Source organism: Rhinopithecus roxellana, chromosome 2 (genome assembly GCF_007565055.1).
Source record: "Rhinopithecus roxellana isolate Shanxi Qingling chromosome 2, ASM756505v1, whole genome shotgun sequence".
NCBI lineage: Eukaryota > Metazoa > Chordata > Mammalia > Primates > Cercopithecidae > Rhinopithecus > Rhinopithecus roxellana.
In genome coordinates this window covers 15049711-15068639 of record NC_044550.1, presented here as the reverse complement: position 1 = coordinate 15068639, position 18929 = coordinate 15049711, and the positions used below count along the sequence as shown (strand labels likewise).

General features: G+C 38.8%; 1 protein-coding gene across 1 annotated transcript in view; it reads left to right on the top strand.

Annotated features, from left to right (window-relative positions):
- Positions 1-18929, top strand: part of SLC9B1 (solute carrier family 9 member B1) — a 130008-nt gene that overhangs the window by 97690 nt on the left and 13389 nt on the right. Inside the window, exon 7 of the mRNA XM_010363329.2 lies at positions 1382-1557. Within this exon, the coding sequence (XP_010361631.2) occupies positions 1382-1557 (176 nt within the window). The remainder of the gene's footprint in view (positions 1-1381; positions 1558-18929) is intronic.

Genomic DNA, 18929 nt, shown 5'->3' with positions numbered 1-18929 from the left:
CTGTAGAGAAGACCCCATTGGAAAAAACTGAAGCCTGCAATAGCTACATGAGTAAACTTGGAAGCAGATCTTCTCCCACCCCACCTACCTCATGGGAAATCTTAAGTCAAGGCATACAGCTAAGCCATACCCAGATTCCTGACCCACAGAAGTCCTAAGACAACAAATATTTGTTGTTTTAAGTTACTATGTTTGGGGATGATGTGTTAAGCAAAATGAGAAAAATAATACCACAGGTGATTACAATGTGCAGCAGAGTCAGGAACCACTGAACCAGGCCAGTATGTGGTCTCAGAGAAGTCTAGTCTCTTCTTGAGATCACAGGGAAATCTGTAGCACAAACTGCACCGTAGAGGTTGTACAGCCAGAAGCAAATGGGCTAAACTATTAGACACTCACATCAGTCAGTCATTGGCAGATGCTGTCTGGAGGCAAGTAGAGGGGTGCACGACTCCCTGGTATTCCCAGGTAGGTGCTTGTCAGCAGGACAAGGGTTATAGAAACCTGTAGATGTTAGCAGCCAACATGCAGCAGCTGGAAGATGTATTCATTGACCTGGTAAATGGGTTCTGGCAGGAGCACCAAGAACATTTCTACACAGGATATACTTCAGCCTTTATAAAGTAAACGTCGAAGAGATGAAGCGAACTTCTGGATAAGATATGCCAATAGAAGGTATTCTGAGCAGGAGTCTCCCCATTCCTCATGGATGTCATCAACCACTCCAGAAATGTTCTCATTTGCCTTTGTAACTTAGGTGGCCACACTTGTTTTTTTGGGCAGACAACTCTGTTCCGTCCTTCCTTCCTTACTCAAGAGGTAAGAAATGTGTGGAAGGTAGATTTGTCTGGCCATTCTAACAGTGGTACTCCAAATAATCAACTATTTGGTTTCCCCAGAGGTCTCTCCTGCTCCCAACATCTGCCATTTCAGGGCTTGGAGCACTTTTAGAAGCACACGTACATTTTGAGGCAATCTTACATACATTTTGGTTTATGGTTTCCTTTTTTCAATCCTAAATTATCTGTCTCTTATCTTCCTGGGATATACTTAGTTTCTTGTCCATTGAGGATTCACCTTTTGTTTTCTAGTTAGGTTATGAATTTTTCTATTACTTTTACATCTTCACTTCAAAGGATTTAGGAATAGAGGGAGAGGCTGCAACCTGTGCTCGGCCCAACATTTTAAACCACGTCTGTATAAAATTTTAGCCAGCACTAAACAATGCATGAAAAGTTTTATCACCATTAAATTGCATTCACTCAAATTTGAAATTCTTCTAAAAAATGTTTATTATAAAGTTATTATAAACTACTTGTACTTATAAAACACCACTTGATTAAAAAGATGCTTTAAAATTAATTTTCAGTCTTTCTTTCAGTTTTGTTCTAGGTGCTGTCTCTCCTGCTGTTGTTGTCCCTTCCATGATGGTGTTGCAAGAAAATGGATATGGTGTTGAGGAAGGCATTCCAACCTTACTAATGGCTGCTAGCAGTATGGATGATGTTCTAGCTATCACTGGATTCAATATATGCTTGAGCATAGTCTTCTCCTCGGGTACACAAGAAAATATAACAACCACTCAGATCATTCATGACCTTTTTTGTTAATTCCTTAAACAGGGTTTCTGGCTTTCCTTCTTCATTTTTTAAGCACGTCTTTTCAATTTAACATCTTTTTAATCTCCACAGAAAGCTCATTCTAGACCAAGGAAGATATTTCAGTGGCTTAAGATACCACTACTTAACACACATGATCTCATTTTAATAACCATGTTACAATTAATTTGATAAACCATATTATTACTATTTATCTGCTTATGTTGCTTTGGAATTTTATCAGTTCTCATTAGAAAAAAAATTAAGCAGCAGTATTATTTCTGCTACTAATATTTTAATAGGCATTTTTGAAATGTGCCTTTTTGGCCATCCTAATAAACAACTGGTTGCTGTGTTATAAGACAACATAAACATATAGAGCTGGGGCAGCTATATGCCTTTTTGTAGTGTCAGGACAAGATCCTGCACCAGTTCTGACTCCCAAGGTGATATCTGGTCTTGAATATCACTATAGAAATTGTGGCAGTAAATGTTTCTTCATTTAGTAATGCTTTAATTATCTACAATGTTTGAAATTGAGTCTTCTGTATTATTGAAGCACTAAAATATTTTTAAGTTGAAAAGTAATATACATAGTTTCTCTTAAAATCAGAAAATATAAATAAATAAGAAAAAGGGGAAAAGTTAAAAGTAAAATCTGCAATGGTCACATCCAGAAGAAAAGAATCATTTCCTTCTGAACCTTTTGATATAAATCCACCCATATTTGCTTTCCTCCCCTCCCCTCCCCTCTCCTCCCCTTCCCTTCCCTCCTTCCCTTCCCTTCCCTCTTCCCTTTCCTCCCCTCCCCTTCTCTTTCCTTCCCTTCCCTTCCCCCTCTCTCTGTCAAATATTCTTATAAAAATCAGTGAATATTGACCAATATGTTCTTACAACCTGAAGTGTTTTACACTTAACTGTATATCACAAACACGTTTCTTTTCAGTAAATATATTTGTATATCATTTTTAATAGTTGTTTAGCTTAATGAAAGAGTATTCAATGTGCTGCATCATAATTACTTATCCTGTTCAAAATTGAAGTTGACTCCAGTATTTACTATTAAAATAATACTTAGTCATGCTGCTATAAAAATATTTTTAAAAATTAAAAAATTGACCAGGCACAGTGGCCTATACCTGTAATCCCAGCACTTTGGGAGGCCAAGAAGGATGGATCACTTGAGGTCAGGAGTTCAAGACCAGCCTGGCCAACCAACATGGTGAAACTCCATCTCTACTAAAAATACAAAAATTAGCCGGGCATTGTGGTGGGTGTCTGTAATCCCAGCTACTCAGGAGGCTGAAGCAGAAGAATCACTTGAACTCAGAAGGCGGAGGCTGTAGTGAGCTCAGCTCACACTACTGCACTCCAACTAGGGCAACAGGGTGAGACTGTTTCCCAAAAAAAAAAATTAATTTAAAAAATAATACTTAGTTGAACATGTAGAGAAATATTTGTACCTAATCTTCATATTTACTTAAACTTAAAAGTGAAATTGTTTATCTAAAAGGTATATACATTTATGAGTGTTCCGAACATATTGTCACAATATCGAATCCTACCAGGATACGTAAACTTGTCATTTCCTCTCATTTCTCTTCAAAACTAGGTATTACTAGCCTTTTTCATCTTTGCTGATTTGATAGGTGAAGGGGGGGATCTCTATACATGAAGTACTTTGAGTACTAGTGATGTTAAATATCCATGTTTATTTGTCATTGGCATTTTGTAAATTGCTTTTCTTGAAAGTTTTTTGCCTATTTCTTTTAGGTAGTTTCATCTTTTGTTCCTTTTGATTTGTCAAGATTCTGCGTTAAATTGAGAATGGAAACCCTTTGTTTTATATACTTTAGTTTTTTCAATTTGTAATTTGCCTTTTAATTTTCTCTCTCTATTTTTGCCATTCAGATGTTCAAGTTTTTTATTGTCAATTGTGAAAATCTTTTCCTTCATGATTGGTATCTGTCATTCTTTCAAAAAATATTGTTATCAGTCCTCTTTCAAAAAAATATTTCCTGGCTGGGCCCAGAGGCTCACGCCTATAATCCCAACACTTTGGGAGGCCAAGGCAGGTGGATCACTTGAGGACAGGAGTTCAAGACCAGCCTGGCCAACATAGCAAAGCCTCATCTCTACTAAAAATACAAAAAGTTAGCTGTGTGTGGTGGCACAGACCTGTAATCCCAGCTACTCAGAAGGCTGAGGCACAAGAATCGCTTAAACCCAGGAGGCAGAGGTTGCAGTGAGCCAAGATCACGCCACTGCACTCCAGGCTGGGTAACAGAGGGAGACTGTCTGAAAAAAAGAAGAAAAAAAATCCCCTTCCTTTTGCCGGCTACTATGCCAAACACTGAGGATAAATAGTAAGCAACAACATTTGCTTTTATTGAATACTTGCTTGGCTCTTGTTCTAAGTTCCATATATGTCACCACTCATTTACAGGTAAGGAAACTGAGAAAGATGTCAAGTAATTTACTCAAAGTCAGAGATCAAATAAGTAGAGGAGCCAAGATGAAATCTGGCAGTCTGACTCCACACCGACACATTTAACTCTGCTCTTCTCCACTGCCTCCCAACACAACAGAGAGACAAGATCAAGTGGTGCATGTTCTCAAGGAGCTTATATATTAAAGAAAAATTACAAGTGGGATGAATATTACATCGTGAAGGTTAATATTAAGTAAGTGTCAAGTTGATTGGATTGAAGGATCCAAAGTGTTGATCCTGGGTGTGTCTGTGAGGGTGTTGCCAAAGGAGATTAACATTTGTTTAGTGGACTGGGAGAGGCAGATTCACCCTCAGTGTGGGAGGGTACCATACAATCAGCTGCCAGCATGGCTAGAATAAAGCAGGCAGAAGAAGGTTAGGAGAAACTGACTTGCTGAGTCTTCTGGCCCTCATCTTTCTCCCATGCTGGATGCTTCCTACCCTCGAATATCAGACGCCAAGTTCTTCAGCTTTTGGACTCTTGGACTTAACTCCAGTTGTTTTCCAGGGGCTCTCAGGCCTTCATCCAGAGACTCAAGGCTTGGACTGTCGGTTTCCCTACTTTTGAGGTTTGGGACTCGGACTGAGGCAATACTGGATTCCTTGCTCCTCAGTTTGCAGACAGCCTGTTGTGGGACTTCACTTAGTGATGGTGTGATTCAATTCTCCTTAATAAACTCCCTTTCATACATATATATATCCTGTTAGTTGTATCCCTCTAGAGAACCATGACTAATACAGATTTTGATACCGAGGTAATGGGGTATTGCTATAAGATAACTGAGAATGTGGAAATGACTTTGGAACTGTGTAATGGGCAGAGGTTGGAACAGTTTGGAGGACTCAGAAGAAGACAAGAAGATGTGGGAAAGTTTGGAACTTCCTAGAGACTTGTTGAATGACTTTGACCAAACTACTGATAGTGACAAGGACAGTGAAGTCCACGCTGAGGAGGTCTGAGATGGAGTTGAAGAACTTGTTGGGAACTGAAGTAAAGGTCACACTTGCTATGCTTTAGCAAAGAGACTGGTGGCATTTTATCTCTGCCCTAGAGATTTATGGAACTTTGAAATTGAGAGAGATGATTGAGGACATCTGGTAGAATAAATTTTGTTTTTTTTTTTTTTTTCTGTTGTTATACTTAAGTTCTAGGATACATGTGCACAACGTGCAGGTTTGTTACATATGTATACACATGCCATGTTGGTTTGCTGCACTCATTAACTCGTCATTTACATTAGGTATTTCTCTTAATGCTATCCCTCCCCGCTCCCTGCCACCCCATAACAGGCCCCAGTGTGTGATGCTCCCTGCCCTGTGTCCAAGTGATCTCATTGTTCAATTCCCACCTATGAGTGAGAACATGCAGTGTTCGTTTTCTATCCTTGTGATAGTTTGCTGAGAATGATGGTTTCCAGCTTCATCTGTGTCCCTGCAAAGGACATGAACTCATCCTTTTTTATGACTGCATACTATTCCATGGTGTATATGTGCTACAATTTCTTAATCCAGACCATTATTGATGGATATTTGGATTGGTTCCAAGTCTTTGCTCTTGTGAATAGTGCCACAATAAACATATGTGTACATGTGCCTTTATACTAGCATGATTTATAATCCTTTGGGTGTATACCCAATAATGGCATTGCTGGGTCAAATGGTATTTCTAGTTCTAGATCCTTGAGGAATTGCCACAATGTGTTCCACAATGGTTCAACTAATTTACACTCCTACCAACAGTGTAAAAGTGTTCCTATTTCTCCACATCCTCTCCAGCATCTGTTGTTTCCTGACTTTTTAATGATTCCCATTCTAACTGGCATGAGATGGTATCTCTTTGTGGTTTTGATTTGCATTTCTCTGATGACTGGTGATGATGAGCATTTTTTCATGTGTCTATTGGCTGCATAGATGTCTTCTTTTGAGAAGTGTCTGTTTATATCCTTTGCCCACTTTTTGATGGGGTTGTTTGTTTTCTTCTTGTAAATTTGTTTGAATTCTTTCTTTGTCAGATGGGTAGATTGCAAAAATTTTCTCCCATTCTGTAGGTTGCCTGTTCACTCTGATGGTAGTTTCTTTTGCCATGCAGAAGCTCTGTAGTTTAGTTAGATCCCATTTGTCTATTTTAGTTTTTGTTGCCATTGCTTTTGGTGTTTTAGTCATGAAGTTCTTACCCATGCCTATGTCCTGAATGGTATTGCCTAGGTTTTCTTCTAGGGTTTTTATGGTTTTAGGTCTAACATTTAAGTCTTTAATCCATCTTGAATTAATTTTTGTATAAGGTGTAAGGAAAGGATCCAGTTTCAGCTTTCTACATAAGGCTAGCCAGTTTTCCCAGCATCATTTATTAAATAGGCAATGCTTTCTCCATTTCTTGTTTTTGTCAGGTTAGTCAAAGATCAGATGGTTGTAGATGTGTGGTCTTATTTCTGAGACCTCTGTTCTTTTCCATTGGTCTATATATCTGTTTTGGTATCAGTACCATGCTGTTTTGGTTACTGTAGCCTTGTAGTATAGTTTGAAGTCAGGTAGCATGATGCCTCCAGCTTTGTTCTTTTTTGCTTAGGATTGTCTTGGCAATGCAGGCTCTTTTTTGGCTCCACATGAACTTTAAAGTAGTTTTTTTCCAATTCTGTGAAGAAAGTCATTGGTAGCTTGATGGGGATGGCATTGAATCTATAAATTACTTTAGGCAGTATGGCCATTTTCACAATATTGATTCTTCCATGCTATTCCATGAGCACAGAATATTCTTCCATTTGTTTGTGTCCTCTTTTATTTCACTGAGCAGTGGTTTGTAGTTCTCTTTGAAGAGGCCCTTCACACCCCTTGTAAGTTGGATTCCTAGGTATTTTATTCTCTTTGTAGTAATTGTGAATGGGAGTTTACTCATGATTTGGCCCTCTGTTTGTCTGTTAATGGTGTATAGGAATCCTTGTGATTTTTGCACATTAATTTTGTATCCTGAGACTTTGCTGAAGTTGCTTATCAGCTTAAGATATTTTGGGCTGACACGATAGGGTTTTCTAAATATACAATCATGTCAGCTGCAAACAGGGACAATTTGACTTCCTCTTTTCCTACTGGAATACTGTTTATTTCTTTCTCTTGCTCTTGCCTGATTGCCCTGGCCAGAACTTCCAACACTATGTTGAATAGGAGTGGAGAGAGAGGGTATCCCTGTCTTGTGTCAGTTTTCAAGGGGAATGCTTCCAGTTTTTGCCCATTCAGTATGATATTGGCTGTGGGTTTGTCATAAATAGCTCTCATTATTTTGAGATACATTCCATCAATACCTAGTTTATTGAGAGTTTTTATCATGAATGGCTGTTGACTTTTATTGAAGGCCTTTTCTGCATCTGTTGAGATAATCATGTGTTTTTTGTCATTGGTTCTGTTATGTGATGGATTACGTTTATTGATTCTCCTATGTTGAACCAGTCTTGCATCCCAGGGATGAAGCCCACTTGATCGTGGTGGATAAGCTTTTTGATGTGCTGCTGGATTCAGTTTGCCAGTATTTTATTAAGGATTTTTGCATTGATGTTTATCAGGGATAATGGTATAAAATTCTCTTTTTTTTGTTGTGTCTCTGCCAGGCTTTGGTATCAGGATGATGTTGGCCTCATAAAATGAGTTACAGAGGATTCCTTCTTTTTCTGTTGATTGGAATAGTTTCAGAAGTAATGGTACCAGCTCCTCTTTGTACCTCTGGTAGAATTCAGCTGTGAATCCATCTGTTCCTGGACTCTTTGTTTGGTAGACTGTTAATTATTGCCTCAATTTCAGAACCTGTTATTGGTCTATTCAGAGATTCAGCTTCTTTCTGGTTTAGTCTTAGAAGTGTGTATGTGTCCAGGAATTTATCCCTTTCTTCTAGATGTTCTAATTTATTTGTGGAGAGTTGTTTATAATATTCTCGGATGGTAGTTTGTATTTATTTGCAATCGGTGGTGATATCATTTTTTATTTTTTATCATTTTTTATTGCGTCTATTTGATTCCTCTCTCTTTTCTCCTTCATTAGTCTTGCTAGCAGTCTATCACTTTTGTTGATCTTTTCAAAAAACCAGTTCCTGGATTCATTGATTTTTGGAAGGGTTTTTTTGTGTCTCTATCTCCTTCAGTTCTGCTCTGATCTTAGCTATTTCTTGCCTTCTGCTAGCTTTTGAATGTGTTTGCCATTGCTTCTCTAGTTCTTTTACTTGTGATTTTAGGGTGTCAATTTTAGATATTTCCTGCTTTCCCTTGTGGGAATTTAGTTCTATAAATTTCCCTCTACACACTGCTTTAAATGTGTCTCAGAGATTCTGGTATGCCTGGGAGAATCACACAACTGTCTTTGTTCTCATTGGTTTCAAAGAACACCTTTATTTCTACCTTTATTTTGTTATTTACCCAGCAGTCATTCAGGAGCAAATTGTTCAGTTTCCATGTAGTTGTGCAGTTTTGAGTGAGTTTCTTAATCTTAAGTTCTGATTAGATTGCACTGTGGTCTGACTGTTTGTTTTGATTTCTGTTCTTTTACATTTGCTGAGGAGTTCTTTACTTCTAAATATGTGGTAAATTTTAGAATAAGTGTGATATGGTGCTGAGAAGAATGTATATTCTGTTGATTTGGGGTAGAGAGTTCTGTGGATGTCTATTAGGTCTGCTTGTTGCAGAGCTGAGTTCAAGTCCCAGATATCCTTGTTAACCTTCTGTCTCATTGATCTGTCTAATATTGACAGTGGGGTGTTAAAGTCTCCCATTATTATTGTGTGGAAGTCTACGTCTCTTTGTAAGTCTCTAAGGACTTGCTTTATGAATCTGAGTCCTCTTGTATTGGGTGCATACGAATTTAGGATCGTTAGCTCTTCTTGTTGAACTGATTACTTTGCCATTATGTAACGGCCTTCTTTGTCTCATTTGATCTTTGTTGGTTTAAAGTCTGTTTTATCAGAGACTAGGATTGTAACACCTGCTATTTTTTGCTTTCCATTTGCTTGGTAGATCTTCTTCCATCCCTTTATTTTGAGCCTATATGCGTCTTTGCACATGAGATGGGTCTCCTGTATACAGCACACTGATGGGTCTTGACTCTTTATCCAGTTTGCCAGTCTATGTCTTTTAATTGGAGCATTTAGCCCATTTACATTTAAGATTAATATTATTATGTGTGAATTTGATCCTGTCATTATGATGTTCACTAGTTATTTTGTCCATTAATTGATGCAGTTTCTCCACAGCATTGCTAGTCTTTACAATTTGGCATTTTTTGCCATGGATGGTACTGGTCGTTTCTTTCCATGTTTAGTGCTTCCTTCAGGAGCTCTTGTAAGGCAGGCCTGGTGGTGACAAAATCTCTCAGCATTTGCTTGTCTGTAAAGGATTTTATTTCTCCTTCACTTATGAAGCTTAGTTTGGCTGGATATGAAATTCTGGATTGAAAATTCTTTTTTTTTAAGAATGTTGAATACTGGCCGGCACTCTCTTCTGGCTTGTAGAGTTTCTGCGGAGAGATCCGCTGTTAGTCTGATGGGCTTCCCTTTGTGGATAACTCAGCCTTTCTCTCTGGCTGCCTTTAACACTTTTTCCTTCATTTCAACTTTGGTGAATCTGATAATTATGTGTCTTGGGGTTGCTCTTCTCAAAGAGTATCTTTGTGGTGTTCTCTCTATTTCCTGAATTTGAATGTTGGCCTGCCTTGCCAGGTCGGGGAAGTTCTCCTGGATAATATCCTGCAGAGTATTTTCCAACTTGGTTCCATTCTCCCCATCACTTTCAGGTACCCCAGTCAAACGTAGATTTGGTCTTTTCACATAGTCCCATATTTCTTGGAGGCTTTGTTCATTTCTTTTTATGCTTTTTTCTCTAAACTTCTCGTCTTGCTTTATTTCATTTATTTTATCTTCAATCACTGATACCCTCTCTTCCACCTGATCGAATTGGCTACTGAAGCTTGTGCGTGCGTCACGAAGTTCTCGTGCCATGGTTTTCAGCTCCATTGGGTCATTTAAGATCTTCTCTACACTGTTTATTCTTGTAAGCCAGTCATCTAATCTTTTTTTCAAGGTTTTTGGCATCCTTGTGATGAGTTCAAACATCCTCCTTTAGCTCAGAGAAGTTTGTTATTACTGACCTTCTGAAACCTACTTCTGTCAGCTTGTCAAAGTCATTCTCCATCCAGCTTTGTTCCATTGCCGGCAAGGAGCTGTGATCCTTTGGAGGAGAAGAGGCGCTCTGGCTTTTAGAATTTTCAGCTTTTCTGCTCTGGCTTCTCCCCATCCTTGTGGTTTTATCTACCTTTGGTCTTTGATGTTGGTGACTTACAGATGGGGTTTTGGTGTAGATGACCTTTTTGTTAATATTGATGCTATTCCTTTCTGTTTGTTAGTTTTCCTTCTAACAGTCAGGTCCCTCAGCTGCAGGTCTGTTGGAGTTTGCTGGAGGTCCACTCCAGACCCTGTCTGCCTGGGTATCACCAGTGGAGGCTGCAGAACAGCAAATATTGTAGGTCAGCAAATATTGCTGCCTGGTCCTTCCACTGGAAGCTTCATCCCAGAGGGGCAGCCCCCTATATGAGGTGTCTGTCAGCCCCTACTGTGAGGTGTCTCCCAGTTAGGCTACACGGAGGTCAGGGAGCCACTTGAGGAGGCAGTCTGTTCATTCTCAGAACTCAAACGCCATACTGGGAGAACCACTGCTCTCCTCAGAGCTGTCAGACGGGGACGTTTAAGTCTGCAGAAGTTGCTGCCATTTGCCCACAATGGAGGAGTCTAGAGGCAGTGGGCCTTGTTGAGCTGCAGTGGGCTTCACCCAGTTCGAGCTTCCTGGCCACTTTGTTTACCTACTCAAGTCTCAGCAATGGCAGATGCCCCTCTGCCAGCCAGACTGCCACCTTGCAGATCAATCTCAGACTGCTGCCCTAGCAATGAGCAAGGCTCTGTGGGCATGGGACCCACTGAGCCAGGCACGGGAGAGAATCACCTTGTCTGCTGGTTGCTAAGACCTTGGGAAAAGTACAGTATTTGGGCGGGAGTGTCCTATTTTTCCAGATAGTCTGTCACAGCTTCCCTTGGCCAGGAAAAGGAAATTCCCAAACCCCTTGCGCTTCCCGGGTGAGATGACACCCTGCCCTGATTCAGCTCACCCTCTGTGTGCCTGCGTCCACTGTCCAACTAATCCCAATGAGAGTAACCAGGTACCTCAGGTGGAAATGCAGAAATCTCCTGTCTTATGCATCAATCATACTGGGAGCTGGAGACCAGAGCTGTTCCTATTTGGCTATCTTGGAACCCATCCAGGACATCTGGTAGAAGACATTTCTAAGTAGCAAAGTATTCAAGATATGACCTGAGTGCTCTTAAAAGTGTTCAGTTTTATGCATTCACAAAAAGATGGTTTAGAATTGGAACTTATGTTTAAAAGGGAGGCAGAGCATAAAAGTTTGGAAAATTTGCAGCCTGATGATGTGATAGAAAAGAAAAACCCATTTTCTGGGGAGAAATTCAAGCTGACTGCAGAAATTTGCAGAAGTAACATGGAGCCAAATGTTAATTGACAAGATAATGGGGAAATTGTCTCCAGGGCATGTCAGAGTTCTTCACGACAGCCCCTCACATCACAGGGTTGGAGGCCTAAAAGGAAAAAAATGGTTTTGTGGGCCAGGCCCAGAGCTTTGCTGCTCTGGGTAGTCTTGGGACTTGGTGCCCTGTGTCCCAGCCATGGCTAAAAGGAGCCAATGTACAGCTCAGGCTGTTGCTCCAGAGAGTTCAATTCCCCCAAGCCTTGGCAACTTCCATGTAGTGTTGGGTTCATATGCTAGTTGGCCATTTGTATTTTTTTTGGAGAAATGTCTATTCAACTTAATCTTAGTCCATTCCTGCTACTATAACAAAATACCTTAGGCTGGGTAATTTATGAAAATAGAAACTTATTTCTCGCAGTTCTGGAATGTGGGAAGTTCGAGATTTAGGCTACAACAGACTCAGTGACTGGTGAGAGCCTATTCACTATAGATAGCACCTTCTCTGTGTCCTCACATCTTCAAAGGGGAAAACAAACTCCCTTAAGCCTCTTTTGTAAAGTCCCTAGTCCCATTTCCGAGGGCTATGACTTCATGACCTAATCATCTCCAAAATGCCCCACCTCTTAATATTATCACATTGAATATTAGGCTCCAGCATGTGAATTTTGGGAGAACATGAACATTTGGACCATAGCAAAGTCAACTGACCATTTCTCATTTAAGTTGTTCTGTTATTGAGTTGTTGTTCTGTATATATTTTAGATATTAACCCCTTATCAGGTATTTGGTTTTCAATTATTTTCTCCTGAGCATTGCCTTCTTACTCTGTTGATTGTTTCCTTTGCCATGCAAAAGTTTTTAAGCTTGATGTAGTCTAATATGTCTATATTTGCTTTTGTTGCCTATGCTTTTGGTATCATATCTAAGAAATCATTGCTAAATTAAATGTCACAAAGCTTTTCTCAACTTCATTCTTTTGCTTGTGGATATCCATTTTCCCCTTCACTATCTGCAGAAGAGACTGTTCTTTCTCCATTGTGCAGTCTTGCACACCCTTTTCAAAAATTGTTTGCCCATACATGTAAGGGTTTATTTCTGGGCTTTCTATTCTGTTCCTTTGGTGAATGTATCTGTCTTTATGCCAGTACCACATGGTTTTGATTACTGAAGCTCTCTAACATATTTTGAAATCTTGAAGTTTGGAGCCTCCAGCTTTGTTTTTCTTTCTCAAAATTGTTTTGGCTATTTGAAATCCTTTGGGGTTCCATATAAATATTAGGATTATTTTTTCTATTTCTACCCCCAAAAAAGTCATTAGGATTTTGCTAGGGATTGCAATGAATCTGAAGATCACCTTGGGTAGTGTGGCCATCTTAACTATATGAAGTCTTCCAATCCATGAACATGAATGTCTTTCCACTTTGTGTATCATTAATTTCTTTCAGAAATGTTCTGTAGTTTTTAGTGTACAAGTCTTCCAACTCCTTTGTTATATTTATTCCTGTTTTATTCTTTTTGATGCTATTGGAAATGGTATTATTTTCTTTATTTCCTTTCCTGGTTTTTCATTGTTAGTTTGGATACACAACTGATTTTTGAGTGTTGATTTGGTATCCTGCACCTTTGCTGAGTTTTTTAAGTTAATTCTAAGTTTTTTGTGGAAATTTTAGGGTTTTCTACATATAAGATCATACCATCTGTAAAAAGAGATAATTTTCTCTTTTTTCTTTCCAGTGTGGATGGCTTTTATTTCTTTTTCTTGCCTAATTTCTCTGGCAAAGACTTCCAGTACCATGAGAATAGAAGGAAAGAGAGAGTGGACAATCTTGCCTTGTTCCTGACTTTAGGAAGAAAGTTTTTAGTTTTCACCATTGAGTATGATATTGACTGTGGCTTTTCATATATGGCTTTTATCTTGTTGAGGTATTTTGCTTCTGTTCCTAGTTTGCTGAGTGGTTTTTATCACAAAAGGATATTGGATTTGTCAAATACTTGTTCTGCATTAAATGAGATGATCACGTGATTTTTGTCCTTTACCCTGTTGATGTGCTGTATTACATTGAATGATTTTTGTGTGAACCCATACAAAAGTCGTTTTGCATCAGTTTGCATTTCAGAGATAAATCCCACTTTGTTCATGCTGTATACTACTATTCGTATGTGGTTGACTTATATTTGCTAGTATTATGTTAAGGGGTTTTGCATATTCATCAGAGATATTAGTATGCAGTTTTCTTTCCTTATAGTATCTTTGTTTATATTTGATATCTGAGTAATAGTGACCTCATAAAATTAGTTTGGAAGTGTTTCCTCCTCTTCAAACTTTTAGAAGAGTTTAAGAGGAATTGGGTTTTTTGTTTGTTTGTTTTTGAGATAGGGTCTTACCTTGTCACCCAGGAGATAGGATCTCACTCTGTCACCCAGGTTGGAGTGCAGTGCTCTATCATGGCTCACTGCAGCCTCAACCTCCCAAGCTTAAGCGATCTTTCTACCTCAGCCTCCTGAGTAGCTGGAACTACAAGCACACATCACTATGCTCAGATAATTGTTTTTATTTTTTGTAGAGATGAAGTCTCACTGTGTTGCCCAGGTTGGTCTCGAACTCTTGTACTCAAGCAATCCTCCACCTTGGCCTCCCAAACTGCTGGGATTACAGATGTAAGCCACCACACCCAGCTAGAATTGGTGTTAATTCTTTAAATATTTGGTAGAATTTTGCAGTGAAGTAATCTGGTCCTGGGCTTTTCTTTGCTGGGAGGTTTTTGATTCCTGATTCGGTTACTAGTTATAGGTCTATTAAGATTTTTTATTTTGTGACTTAGTCCTGGTAACTTGCATGTTTCTGGGAATCTGTTCATTTCTCCGAGGTTATCCAACTTGTCAGTATATAATCATTCATAGTAGACTCTTAGAATCCTTTTTATTTCTGTATTATCTGTTGCAATGTCTTCTCTTTTGTTCCTAAAAGAAGTTGAGTCTTCTTTATTTTTTTCTTAGGTATTCTAGCTGATGATTTGTCAATTTTGTTGAACTTTGAAACAACAACTAGTTTCACAGGGTTTTTCTATTCTCTAGACTTTTTTTTTTTTCTTTGAAATGGACTTTCGCTCTTATCGCCCAGGCTGGAGTGCAATGGCGCAATCTCAGCTCACTGCAACCTCCACCTCCCGGTTCAAGTGACTGTCCTGCCTCAGCCTCCAGAGTAGCTGGGATTACAGGCATGTGCCACCATGCCCAGCTAATTTTGTATTTTTTAGTAGAGACAGGTTTCTCTATGTTGCTCAGGCTGGTCTCGAACTGTCAACCCCAGGTGATCCGCCCACCTCGGCCTCCCAAAGTGCTGGGATTACAGTCATGAGCCACTGTACCCGGCCTTCTGCTCTAGACTTTATTATTTCCTTCCTTTTGCTTACATTGGGTTGAGTTTGTTCTACTTTTTCTAGTTTCTTGAGGTGTAAAGCTAAGTTGCTGATTTTAGATCTTTCTTCTTTTTTAATGTAGGCAGTTAGATATATAAACTGTCCTCTTAATATTGATTTTGCTGCATCCCACAAGCTTTGAAATGTTGTGTTTCCACTTTTATTTGTCTCAAGACATTTTCTAATTTTCCTTGTGACTTATTCTTTGAGTATGTATTCATCAGAGTTCTCCAGAGGGTCAGAACCAATAGGAAATATAGATTAGATATAGATATAGATATAGATATAGATATAGATATAGATATAGATATATGCATATAAAAGAGAATATATTTATATATATATGAAATATAATTTATTAAGGACGATTGGCTCACATGATTACAAAGGCAAAGTCCTACAAGCTGGAAAATGAGAGAAGCCTACCACATGGCTCCCAAGGAAGCCAGTGACATGGCTCAGTCCAAATCTGAACGTCTCAAAACCAGGGAAGCTGACAGTGCAGCCACTAGTCTGAGGCCAAAGGCCTGAGAGCTCCCAAAAGGCTGCTGATGCAAGTCCCAGGGTCCAAAGGCCAAAGAACCTAGAGTTTGATGTGCAAGGGCAAGAGGAGAAAAAGGCATACTGCTCTGGAAGAGAGAGAGAGTACATAAAAAAGAAATCCAAGCAAGCTGAATGTTCCCATTCTTCTGCCTTTTTTGTTCTAGCCACACTTGCAACCAATTGCATGATGCCTACCCACAGTGAGGACAGGTCTTTCTCAGTCCACTAACTCATGCGTCATTCTCCTCTGGCAGCACCCTCACAGATATACCCAGACACAGTGCTTCATCAGGCATCTAAGCATCCCTCAATTGAATTGACAATTAATATTAACCATACAGGCCAATTGGTTGTTTAAGAGAGTATATTTTTGTAATTTCCACGTATTTATTACTTTTCCTTTTTCCTTCTGCTATGAATTTCTAATGTCACTTTATTGTGGTCAGAAAAGATACTTGGTATGAGTTCAGTTTTCTTGAATTTTTAAAAACTTGTTTTGTGGACTAGCATGCCATCTATCCTGGAAAAGTCTTGGTATGTACTTGAGAAGAAAGTGTATTTTGCTATTATTGGGTGAAGTGTTCTGTATATCTCAGATAGGTCCAACTGGTCTATAATGTTGTTCAAGTTCTCTGTTTTCCAGTTGATCTTCTGTCCGGTTGTTGTATCTATAATTGAAAGTGGAATATTGGAGTTTTCTGTTATTATGATGTTGTTATCTATGTTGCCCCTCAATTCTGTCTAGTTTGGCTTCATATATTTGGATGCTGTACTGTTAGTTGCATATATATTTATAATTGCTATATCTTCTTGGTCAATTGGCCCTTTTATTATTATGTAATGTCCTTGTCTCTTGTGCTACTATTTGACTTAAACTCTGTTTTGTCTAAATATGGCCATCCTTGTTCTCTTTTGGTTACCAACTGCAGTGAACATCTTTTTCCATCCTTTCACTTTCAACCTTTGTGTGTCTTTAGATCTAATGTGAGTCTCTTGCATATAGTATATATTTAGATTTTTTTAAATCCATTCAGCCAGTCTCTGTCTTTTGATTGGAAAATTAGCCTATTTGCATTTAAATTAGTTATTGATAAGGAAGGGCTTACTATTGTCATTTTGTTAATTGTTTTCTATATGTCTTGTAGCTATTTTGTTCCACTTTTCCTCTCTTCCTGCCTCCCTTTATGTTTCACTAATTTCTTTTTTTGGTAGGGACATGCTTTGATTCCTTTCTCATTTTTATTTGTGTATCTTCTATAGGTCTTTTCTTTGTGGTTACTGTAGAATTACATGAAAACATCTTATAGTTATAATAATCTGTTTTAAATTGACAACAACTTAACTTTAATCACATACAAAAACTCTACTTCTTTACCTCTCCTTCTCATTTTGTTATCAATGTCACACAATACATATTTTTATATTGTTTATTTACATAATTTAATAAAGTAATGTTATGCTTTTACCTTTTAAATTCCATGCTTCAATTACAAGTGAATTACAGGCTGGGTGTGGTATCTTACACCTGTAGTCCTAGCACTTTGAGTCCAAAGTGGGAGGATCGCTTGAGCCTAGGAGTTTGAGACCAGCAAGACCTTATCAATACTAAAAATTTAAACATATTATCTGAGTGTGGTGGTGCATGTCTGTAGTCCCAGATACTCAGGAGGCTGAATTGGGAGGATTGCTGTAGCCCAGGGCTGCAAGGCTGCAGTGAGCCATGATCAAACCACTGCACTCCAGCATGGGCAACAGAGCAAGACTCTGTCTCAAAAAAGAAAAAGAAACAAGTAAAGAAGAAAAGTGTTTTACTTACCACCATTACAGTAGTACAGGATTCTGTGTTCACTCATATATTTACCTTTACCAAAGAAGTTTATACTTTGTATGATTTTGTATTTCTATCCAATATCCTTTCATTTCCACTTAAGGACTCCCTTTAACATTTTTTGTAAGGTAGATCTAGTGGTGATTGACTCCCTCAGCTTTTACTTCTCTGGGGAACTCTTTGTTTGTCCTTCATTTTTGAAGTGCAGTTTTACTGGCTATGTGGTTCTTGATTGACAGTTTTTTTGGGGTTTTTTTCAGCCCTTTTAATATATCACCCCATTCTCTTCTGGCCTGTAGAGATTTTGCTGTGAATTCCACTGATAACCATATGACATCTCCCTTGTATGTGAAAAGTTGCTTTGATCCTGTTCCTTTCAAGATTCTCTCTTTGTCTTTGACTTTTGACAGTTTGATTATAAGGTGTCTCATTGTAGGTTTTTTGCAAATTATTTAACTTGGAGTTCTTTGAGCCTCTTAGATTTGTATGTTCATTTACTTCCTTAAATTTGAGAAGTTTTTGGTCATTATTTTTTTTAACTGGCTCTCTGCCCCTTTATTTTTCTCTTCTCCTTCTGGAACTTTCATAATGCATACATTGGTCTGCTTGATGGCATCCTATAAGTCTCTTAGGCTCTCTTCACTCTTCATTCCTTTTCCCTTTTGCTCCTCTGACTCTGTAATTTCAAATGACTAGCCTTCAGTTTCACTGATTCTTTCTTCTGCTTGATGTTATTGAAAACACCTTTGCAAAAGTTATAACTGAAGAAATTATGACAGTGAAAGAGATCAGACCTAATCAATTCCATCTTGCTTCTAACATTTAAACTGTCCTTGTCCATTCCTAGCAGTAGGATGAACTAATTTTGGGAAGGTATTCAGTTTATGGTTTGACTCTGAAACAAAGTTGATAATAGCCATCTCCCGAAGAGATCCCCTTCTTGCCTGGGGACCAGTCTGCCTTTGCAGGATAAACAAACTAGCTACAACATTAGAAATTACAGTTTAGGGGTTTTGCAGCCTCTGGCTCCAAGAATCTGAACCTCTCCAAATTGCTCCTGGGAATAACATCACTATTGTAAAACCTAAAATCAGTGCTTGAGATATTTTGCAGACCCTGCACTAGATGAATCAGCTGATACCACCCAGACTGGTAATCTGGCTCAACTAGTTCTGCCATCCCACCTACAAACAGAAGACAGCAAGAAAACATCACTTCAACCCCCTGTGATTTCATCTCCAATCTTACAAATCCCCTCTTCCCAAGCCCCTACCTGCCAAATTATCTTTAAAACTTCTGATCCCCGAATACTCGGGGAGACTGATTTGAGTAATAATAAAACTCTGGAGTCCCGCGCAGCTGGCTCTGCATGTATTACTGTTTCTCCATTGCAATTCCCCTGTCTTGATAAATCAGCTCTGACTAGGCAGGGCACAAGGTGAACCCATTGGGCAGTTAGTTACATAGTCTGTTGGTGATTTCCTATAGTGAATTTTTCAATTAGCTATTGTATTCCTTATCTCCAGAGTTTCTGTATGATT